Source organism: Chlamydotis macqueenii, chromosome 16 (assembly GCF_036417535.1).
Source record: "Chlamydotis macqueenii isolate bChlMac1 chromosome 16, bChlMac1.mat, whole genome shotgun sequence".
In the NCBI taxonomy this organism is placed as follows: Eukaryota; Metazoa; Chordata; class Aves; order Otidiformes; family Otididae; genus Chlamydotis; species Chlamydotis macqueenii.
Genome location: NC_141571.1, coordinates 11,975,163 through 11,984,931, shown reverse-complemented (window position 1 = coordinate 11,984,931; position 9,769 = coordinate 11,975,163). Strand labels below are relative to the sequence as shown.

The following is a 9,769-nucleotide window of genomic DNA, read 5'->3' as shown; positions in this document are numbered from 1 at the left end:
TGATTTTGAGATCTTGCCTTTTAGTGGAGCCCATAACTCTACGTATAATTAAGAAAGCTTTTTCCCTGCATGCATTTATCACATTTTTTATAAAATGATCTATCATTTTATAATGAGACCCTTCTGGAGTTCTACTGTTGACTTAACTATTCTGAATAACCTGGCGTTGACAGTATAATTGGTCATCTTCCTGCTCTTCACTCGCTGAGTAGTATTGAGAGTCTGCTGTGCAGGACCCCTATTCCCCCATTGCCAAAGTTAATAGTTCCTTCCACTCTTTTACTTTGAGCAATTGTTTATTCATGTAAGGATGTTTCCTTATATTTCCAATTAGTTTAATTTCTTAAATAGTATTTATATTAGTGACAAATTTTTGAATTTATACTGTGTTTTGGCTCATTACTGATGTGTTTGCAAAGCCTACTTAGAGTCTATGTCAATGAATTGTGGTTTGGTCAAGTGATGATTGTTCCTTTCCTATGCAGCTGAGTAGATGAATTGTGACAATGGCAGCCAGGAATGAGATGCAGGTATGTGCTTATGGACCAGAATGTGAGTATTGATTGATTGAGTGACTAGCTTAAAGCACTTCTTCTGATATTTAATTACAAGTCAAATTTGCACTGTGGCAAAGAATATGGTAGGAATAAATTTTCCCTTGACATAGGTTAGAGCTAAGTAGCTGAGTAGAAAGCAAGAGGAATTGGAAACTGTTCTTGATGAAACTAAGTAAGTCATTTGCATTTGACATGCATTAATCAGTTGGGGTAGTATTTGGGATGAAAATGTTGAAATCTGGTTATAATTGATTTAGAAAGAGTAGAGTGGCAGAATAGTTGAGAATGGTAGTAGTCTTCAAATATGTTAATATCTTTTTATGTCACTAGTAGATACCTTAGAAATTCAAAATATTAAATGTACTAAGGAAGAGGATATTAACGCAATTGGCACTTATGTTAAGCGTTTATTTGTAATATTAGGAAAGAAAAAACATTCAGTTAAGGAAAATGGCAAATAATTAAAAATTCAGAGAATAAATAATTGCATGATTAGTGTATTAGATACGGTGTTCTCCACTTTAGCTTTTATATTTAATGATTTTGTGAATCAGAATATTTGCTTAGCATACAACAGATGATTGTGTAAAACCAATGTTAATGCTTGTTATGTCAGTATCGGTGTTAAGCATACATTAATATAGTTGCTCCATTTTCTTTTATTGTTGACAGCTGGAAAAGTTAATTGATGAAGCTACAAGAAAAAAAGATTTCCAAGTATTAGAACAATTTCTGGCAAGAGAAGACTGTGAAAATGTCTCTCACAAATGCAGCAAACAGTTTGTCAACAAATTAGACAAGCTTCTCTGTCGGGTAATGTAATCATTACATCAGAATCATCTATGCTGTCATTGTAATAGTCCAAAAAATATTTTTTTTTTCATTTCACTTTGTTTATACCAGCAGTTGATTTGAAAAACTGAAATAAAATTTGAGAATGAAATCTCTACTTCAAGGGTGCTTCTCTACTGCAATTAGGGTGGCTTTTGAGTACAAAAAGGTATCTGGTTAATTAAATACAGGTTTTTCTAGAACCATATACTAAAGCGTATGTTCTAATTTCAATTTCAGGAACTTGACAAACAAGATGTCAAAAGCATTTCCACTTTACTAAATTCTGTGCAGAAATGTGGGAAAAAAATCAGCATAGCAGGAGAAGATGGGCTCCCAGCAATGATAAAATATGGTCTTATTGGAAAGATAAGTAAAACCATAAAACATACGTGAACTTCTAAAAATATATTAAAAAATTAATAAAGCATACATAAGTAATGCTTCAGTGCTGAATAGCTTAGTATTTGATTTGGTTCTTGATTGTTTCTGAATTAAGAATTTCCCATCACTTTACAACAAACGTTACTCAGATTTAAATGTTCTTTGACAAGTGGCTCCTTATAAAGTGATGCTGTTCTACCACAGGGAAGGTCTTGCAGATTACGCAATACAAAATTAATTTAGATGTGCTTACGGCAATTCCAGCAAAATGACACCTTTTTATATGAGCTCGCTATATTGCTTTTGAGTCAGGAATTGGAATTTCCTGGTGCAATTTAATGATTTTTTTGTTAGTACTCACAATAGCAGTATTGTACCTGTTCTTTCAACAGATTATAGTGCTATTCTGGTTATTTTGTGTTCTTTCAGCCTGCATGTTAAATGTGTTAATAATTTGTAACTTAATATAATATATATACTGAAAAGTAGACACCACTTCCTTATTGCTTTCACCAGAGATTTCACTGAAGAAAGTTAATGATGATGTCAAACGAGTGTTACTCACTTAATTGCCTTCTCAGCTGCTTTAATAGAAAAAACCCCGAAAGTGTGGTAATAACTTAATGCTTATATTCATGCCTACAAGCATACTGTTTAATTCAACTAGTATTGGTAGAATCATAGAACAGTTTGGGCTGGAAGGGACCTTTAAAGCCCATCCAGTCCAACCCCCCTGCAACGAGCAGGGACATCTCCAACCAGATCAGGTTGCTTACAGCCCTGTCCAAGCTGGCCTTGAACATTTCCAGGGATGGGGCATCCACCACGTCTCTGGGCAAACTGTTCCAGTGTTCTACCACCCTCAGTGTAAAAAATTTTTTCCTGATATCCAGTCTGAATCTACCTCCCTCTATTTTGAAACCATTACCCCTCATCCTATCATTAATTTTCAGCTCTTTTGTAGATCTCTAGTTTTTGTGTTAGAAAGTCAGCTACAGAAAGTACTTAACATTAGTTTGAAACCACCTGCATTTGTTTAGTGTGAGTGAAAAATTTCAGCCTGGGGCTAAAGTACGCCCAGCAGACTGGTAGTGCTGCTGTTGTTTTAATCTTTGTGTAGTTTGTATAATTATACTTAAGTATAATACAAACTATTGTTCCTTTTCATGCTGTTAAAATGTATTTACTTCTATTTTCCCTTTACATGGTTGATTGGTTTGAAAAGGTAAAAGGAATTTTGGTCTTCAGAGGAAATGAAAGGAACGAAATGCTTGTAAATCTGGCTGAAGATTTCTTCAACATGTTGCTGGTAAAAATACATTGTGTGCATTTGTCAAAATGATTATTACTAGTTTAGCAACAAAAAGACGTTCAAATGTATTTCTATTTAATATCATTCTAAAGTTAATGTTACAATAATTTCTGAAATAGATTGTAAGTCTTTTGGGATTGAATAGTTTGCCTGTGTTCATACTCGGTTTCTGTTCGTGATTAGCATAATGAAATAAAGTTTAAAAAATGACAACGTAAATGTTCAATGAACAAAACAATTTCATCTTGGTCTAATTTTGGTTACATAAATTATTGATGTGCTAATCCTGGGGCCCCAAGTTTATAAGATCTGTGACTTTTTTTTCTGTTCATAAAAAACTTGTCATTGGAGAAATAATTTCTGGAAATTTAACTGAAATATAGTTCTGGGAAACCACACTTAGTATTAGAAGAAGTCTTTTCATATTCTTCATTAAGAATTTGCTTTAGGTGCATGTTACGTGATTTTTATGCTGCAATACTTAAAGTATCAATGTGATGTGTTTTGTTTTTTATTGTAGGCTATATATGATAGCAGATCTGAAGGTAAGCTTAAAAAAAGTGTACACTAGATATGATAGTTAAACTTTTCTGAAAGAGGCATTTTAAAGTTCTCAGTGTTAAAATAACACTTACTGCTTGTGGAGCCATCTTAAGCCAAGGTAGTTCTGAGAAGAACATGTGTCATGAGAATGGTACAAAGTTTCTTGATCTAATGTAAATATACCACCAAATCTGTGTGCTTCAGCTAATAAACTGTAACAGAAAAGAGCTTATCTTCAAGAGGGCTATTTTGTGCACAAAGCACTACATTTCTAATTCTCATGAAACAAAACTTGGAATGTCAACTGAAGTTGACAACTTCAGTAACAACTGGAACTTTGATTGTTTAACTTGATGTTTCGCTACTGACAAATTTCCTGGTAACTTGCTGATGTCAGTAATAAAAAAAGCAGGATGGTCTAGTCCACACAGAGATGGCAACCAAACTGAGTTTTTCTTAAAAAGAATGTTGTTTCTAAGCTCATGCCGTAGCTCATTGACCTTGTTATCATGAATATCACTCTGCTCTTACCTTTCAGTATAGCACTAGGTAGAAAATCACTATAGACCATTATGCTGTCACGATCAAAATGAAATATTATTTTCCTTGTCCCTGGGAAGATAAATTCCAGGGTCTGAATTATATCTCAGAGAACTAAGTTACAGAATTGATCTGATTATATTTTTAAAATAGTGATCTGATGCCCAGGGGACTTATGCAGTGATGCACAGGAATAGAAACATCATTAAGAGCCACATTTACTAGAAACTGGAGTAACTATTCTGTCTTGCATTTAACCATGAAGCTTAAGATGTTTATTTTTAAATATCAGTAGTCCTATAGGGAAAGGAGGGCATACTGTATTTTATTTCTAAATGGAAATATATCTTTTTCCAAATGCTGTTGAGGAGGCACCCTGATACACTCTTGATAACTTTTAATTATTTTTTTGCTGTTCACTAGGTAAAATACAAATACTAGAGAGCTTTGTTCTGAGAACGTGTACCCTCATCACTGATGTAAGAATTAGTATTTATGTTCAGCAGGAGGTAAACATTCTTCTTTCTAAGCAACACTTTCCTGGTTAGTGTTTTAACAGACTTTGTGAAGATAGTAATTTAGCTGTACAGATGCTACAAAAAAAAAAAAGATAATATAGTAGTGCTGTAGTATCGGATGACTTAATGTTTCTCTGGAAATGTTGTTGTTTATATGTTGGAGTTTTGGTTTTTTTTTATCAGGTTACTGACCTATAATTTTTGTTTTAGACAATAAATTACAAAACAGTGGTATTAAGATTTTGGTGAGAAGGCTGTAAATAGCATTAAGATTGTTGGTTGTAAATTCTTTAGATACTTGCAGGAAATTTGTATACTTTCTAGTATACTGCAAATTTCTCCTATTTGTTTTTTTAACATCAGGTTGTCAGGTTTTTTTTCCTTTCTAAAGAAAGGGAAAGTTACAAAAAAGTCTTCTGTAAAGTCAACATCCCCAAAGGAAAGGCTTTTCAATGTAAACTTAAGGTACACTTTAGCTGAGCAACCAACTGCAGATAGAGCTCTGGCCTTGAAAGTTTTGGGTTTTTTCCATATTTAAACCTGCAAATAAGAAACGTAACCCTTTAACAACTGATGTTCATGTTAAAGCTGATGTAATTTATTGAAACTGATGTAGTTATATTAAGATAAATACCATTTAAGGTCAGGTAGAAGTCATTGTCTTTTCCTGTTTTGCAAGTATTTAAGCACGTTATTTTCTTCAGTGGTATCAAATATATTATGAGGGCCCAAAATAAGAATAACGTTAAGTTTAACAACTAATTATGTATCTCTTACTTTTTTCCCTACTCTTCTTAGGTAGTAAGAAAACTTAATTTAATGCTTGACAATGCACCTCGAGATGCCAAGAAAAAGATATTTTCCACAAAGGAAATGTTGCTTGTCATGTAAATAATCTTCAGTATCATTTTTATATCGTTACATCATTTGCATAGCTGGGAAGGCAATTTTTACTAAGGCTGTTTATAATGCATGCAGATTGGTCCCTGTTTAACTCACTTTTGCATTTGCTGTTGAGTTGCCAGTGGTAGTGGCTGTTGGCAGGTATTCTCATGGGTTATTCTCCATTGCAGGCCTAAATTTATCTCTTTCTTGATCTGGGTTAGACTGCTTCTCGTCTTCATTTTCCTGAAATGATTAAACTCTTATTTATAAGAATGTATGTAAAGCACAGTGGATTGGTCACTAGAAAAACAAGCTGTTCACATTGGGAAATCTTTTTTTACAGCATTTCAAAAAATAAATATCATAAAGATTATATATGTATCAGGTGATTCATTCCCCAGTAGCATTTTCAGATGTATATCCTTGGCGTAACGGACCCCTTTGAAGTCTAATAGTTTAGTGGAATTGGAGTTTTGTCTCATGAATTTAAAGCTTGTAATTAAATAAACTTTTTCTCTATACTTTGTGTTGCTGTCATATTTTGATGAAACATTAATTTGTTTGGCAGGAGTGACATGGGGAGGAGAATTCTGGATGCTGGAGGTGAGCATGTGACTTAATAAACAATTTAGTATTAAGCTTCTTAAAAATTACGTGCAGATCCATAAGAAGTCCAGAGAAGAGATTTAGAAGCTGCAGAATGTTGCAATTACAGTCCTCTGAAAAAGACAAATACTGCATGAAAACAATCTGCAAAGTGGAATGTTTCACATGTGTGCAGTGTGTGACTAACTCTTTGAAGTTTTCAGTCCTTTTCTTCTCTATAATAGAAGTTTTAAAATAGCAGAAACTCATAAGGAAGTCAGGTTTTGAGGACAGTGAACTGCTACCTATGTTTAGAAGTACTATAACTTCTCTTGGTGATTGCTTTGGTATCCAATAATTTCCAAGCTCAGACAGGCAAAAGCTGAAGACTTCTTATTTCTTGCTTATACGCATAGAGTTTGACGTTTCTTGAAAGCTTGGTTGAAATTTCATTTTGAAACACAAAGTTTTAGTCATCCTTATTCCCTTAGTTCTTTATCTATATATCCTTTATGGGTTACGTATTGGGATATAATGTGATATGTAATACGGAATGTTCAGCACTGCTTATATCAGTTTCCTACATAATCATATTTTTTCACATCAGTAGTACCTTTAAAACTGTTATTCCTGTAACATGTATTGTGCTATAGACTATGACCTGCAGGTAGCCATTACGGAAGCCTTATGCAGAATGATATCAGAGAAACAAAGAGGAGAACTGGCATGCCAGTGGTTTTCCATGGAGTTTGTGGCCAATGCATTTAAAGGAATTAAAGATTCTGAGTTTGAAACAGTAAGTCATATGAAAAATATTTCCAGGGAGGTAAACTTCTATTTTACAATTCCTTAAGAAATTTCTGTGATTTTTTTAATAGGATTGCAGGAAATTTCTTAACCAAGTGAATGGCATGCTTGGAGACAAAAGAAGGTAAAACTGCATTTTCTTAAAGCTAATATATTTTTCTTTTTTTTGGATTTTATGGCTACTCATCGGGCATAACCTTTGTATCACAAAAACTGATTTTGGGAGACTGAAATAAAATAATACAAGCAAATAAAAATAATATTGCTGTGATACCAAGGAACCACACAAAGTTAAGATATTTTTAAAATATTAAATAGTAAAGAAATTGAGTAACACCATCTTTTGGCACATTGTCACTAATATTGTATTTTCTAGTAAGATGTTAATTTTATGTAATTGCCTATTTGGAAACAAGACAAACATAATGCAAGTTTCATGTTAATAGATAACAGCGTGAAGAAACTGTTCACTAAATAAAGAACATTCATTTGAAAATGTTCTTAAACAATATAAAGTGTATGCTATACTTCCTTTAATAAATGCTTATAAGGAGCTAGTTTTTGTATTCTGTTTAGTTTTGTTGCAAGATCCTGAGATGCTCCTTAATTCAATATCATCTAACAATAACTAGTAATCTGTTGGTCTATATTACTCTATTTTTGATTTTGGGTATTTACATTGAGGTGATGATAAATGAGAGTATCAGCTAGAGAAATAGGACATGAAAAGGAAGAGAAGATACGAGCTTTTTTCTTATCTGTATGGTCACATGTTCTGCATGTTACTTTTATATGTCATGACAGCAAAGAGATGTCTGGTATGTCTTTGTATCGGTGTATATTCCGTTTGAATACCATTCTTAAAATATCAGCAGATAAGCTGGAAGCATGAATGTAGCAAGAAGACTTCTGAGACCACTGCTTTAATTATGAGGATATATAAAATTTCATGTTACCTCCTTTCGGGAAGAAGTGCAGTCAAGTGACTGCTTTTTTTTATTGCTGTGATCTCTTAGACTTTAAAGCGCACAAATTTTGTGCTGAAAACACGATCTAGTTGTTGTGTTCAGATATGCAGAATTTATTTACAGCATTTTAGAATACTTGACAAAATATCCTTTTCTTACAGGGTTTTTACATATCCTTGTTTGTCAGCAGCTCTTGATAAATATGAGGTAAGTTGCAGGCGTAATCCTATATCCAGAGACTTTAATTTGTGCGGCTGAAGAGCTTTTTACCTTCTAGTTAAGAAAACAATAAGGATCAATGAAGAAACCTATTTTTTTTTTTCAGGCGTACACAGATGTGCATGTATTTGAAGTTTGTCAAACTGTAACACAAAGCCCGTTTGCTGGTATGAATCATTGCTCTCAGCTGTTACTCTTTTATCTTAATGTTTTTTATTTCAGCTACAAATACCATTGGATGAAAACCTAGAAGAATTTTGGATTGATTTCAATGTTGGTAGCAGAAGTATATCTTTCTATGTGGCAGCAGATGATGCAGTAAGCTAATTTTTGTCTGTCATACTAGATTGTTCTGAGGCAGTAGGTACATGTTCTTTCAAGTGTATTAAATTTGTTTCCCCACATCAACATGTGGAAGTTGTGTGCATCTATAGTGTGAAGGAAAAGAAAAAAATCTAGATTTGGTGTACATATTTAGATCGAACAATTTCAAAGTAGTGACTTTCTCATACTGTTTGCAAACAGTTTAATATATACACGTGAACAAGAAGCCATTTGCAAAATTACAGTTATAATTTTTGTAGGTGAGACTCAACTGTTTAGATTAATGTCTCTACATAAGCTCTTCTGAAACATTGTTCACTGTTACCAGTGAAGCATATGTTCATTGTCACTTCTTGTAACAGAGGATTTTAAAAGTTGAAAATTGTCCTCACTGAATAACTTCCTGTTCACTGCACTTAATTTAATTGTAATATGATGCTTTTCTAGCTTTAAAAATATGTATTTTTCATATAAGGATCATCACTGGGAAACAGTCATTATACCAGAAGATGAGGTAGCTCTGTACAACCTTGAAGGTATTGGTACTCAAAAATATGAACTTTTGTTACATGCTAACTTGGATTTTCAAATTGATTAACCCTAAATTGCTGACTCAAAGCAAAGTTCCCACTTAAAATATTATAGGTACTGTTTTTATCAGAGATAAAATTGCACTGCAGTGACATTTGCATTTTAGGCATGCAGGTGTGATTTTATTGAAATAATTTTAAAATAATGTTTTAGTTATTTCAGTGCAAAATAAGGCATAAGATAATGACATTTCGTAATGTTTCTCTTAAACTGGACTAGTTTTGTAAATATCTATAATTTGTTTGCAGCTACCTTAAAAGAAAATTCTACACCATAATATACAGAATAAGTATTTCTGAAAGATTGAATCGTTAATTGTTTCGCTAATAAAATTGATTATAGGTTAGAGTGAATTAAATAAAATATACATCTTAATAGCTGAAATGAAGAATACAAGTAAGTTTCATGTATTTACAAACTTCATATGAGATTGTGTTAAATTGTAATGGAACTACTTTTCAAATTTTGTTTTTGTCCAGCAAAAGATTCAAAGAAATTATTAACAATAGATCTAAAAAGCCCAATGAATGTGGGTAATCAAGAGGGAGATAAATTTTTTTTATATTTTGATTCTATCTTGGAAATCGAAGACGTAACCAGAAAGATTTACGGATTTAGTAAACGTAAGGTAAGATTTAAATACCTTTTTGAGTAGCTTTTAATTTATTCAAAATAGATGTCTCATTGCCATATAAATGTTGTTCA

General features: G+C 32.7%; 1 protein-coding gene across 1 annotated transcript in view; it reads left to right on the top strand.

Annotated features, from left to right (window-relative positions):
* Window positions 1–506: 506 nt before the first annotated feature.
* Window positions 507–9,769, top strand: part of SYCP2 (synaptonemal complex protein 2) — a 29,104-nt gene continuing 19,841 nt past the window's right edge. The window contains exons 1-14 of the mRNA XM_086761074.1: window positions 507–530; window positions 1,230–1,370; window positions 1,629–1,757; window positions 2,977–3,081; window positions 3,605–3,629; window positions 4,591–4,676; window positions 5,484–5,572; window positions 6,139–6,173; window positions 6,809–6,951; window positions 7,034–7,086; window positions 8,092–8,137; window positions 8,372–8,467; window positions 8,949–9,009; window positions 9,544–9,692. Of these exons, the coding sequence (XP_086617200.1) occupies window positions 507–530; window positions 1,230–1,370; window positions 1,629–1,757; window positions 2,977–3,081; window positions 3,605–3,629; window positions 4,591–4,676; window positions 5,484–5,572; window positions 6,139–6,173; window positions 6,809–6,951; window positions 7,034–7,086; window positions 8,092–8,137; window positions 8,372–8,467; window positions 8,949–9,009; window positions 9,544–9,692 (1,182 nt within the window). The remainder of the gene's footprint in view (window positions 531–1,229; window positions 1,371–1,628; window positions 1,758–2,976; window positions 3,082–3,604; window positions 3,630–4,590; window positions 4,677–5,483; window positions 5,573–6,138; window positions 6,174–6,808; window positions 6,952–7,033; window positions 7,087–8,091; window positions 8,138–8,371; window positions 8,468–8,948; window positions 9,010–9,543; window positions 9,693–9,769) is intronic.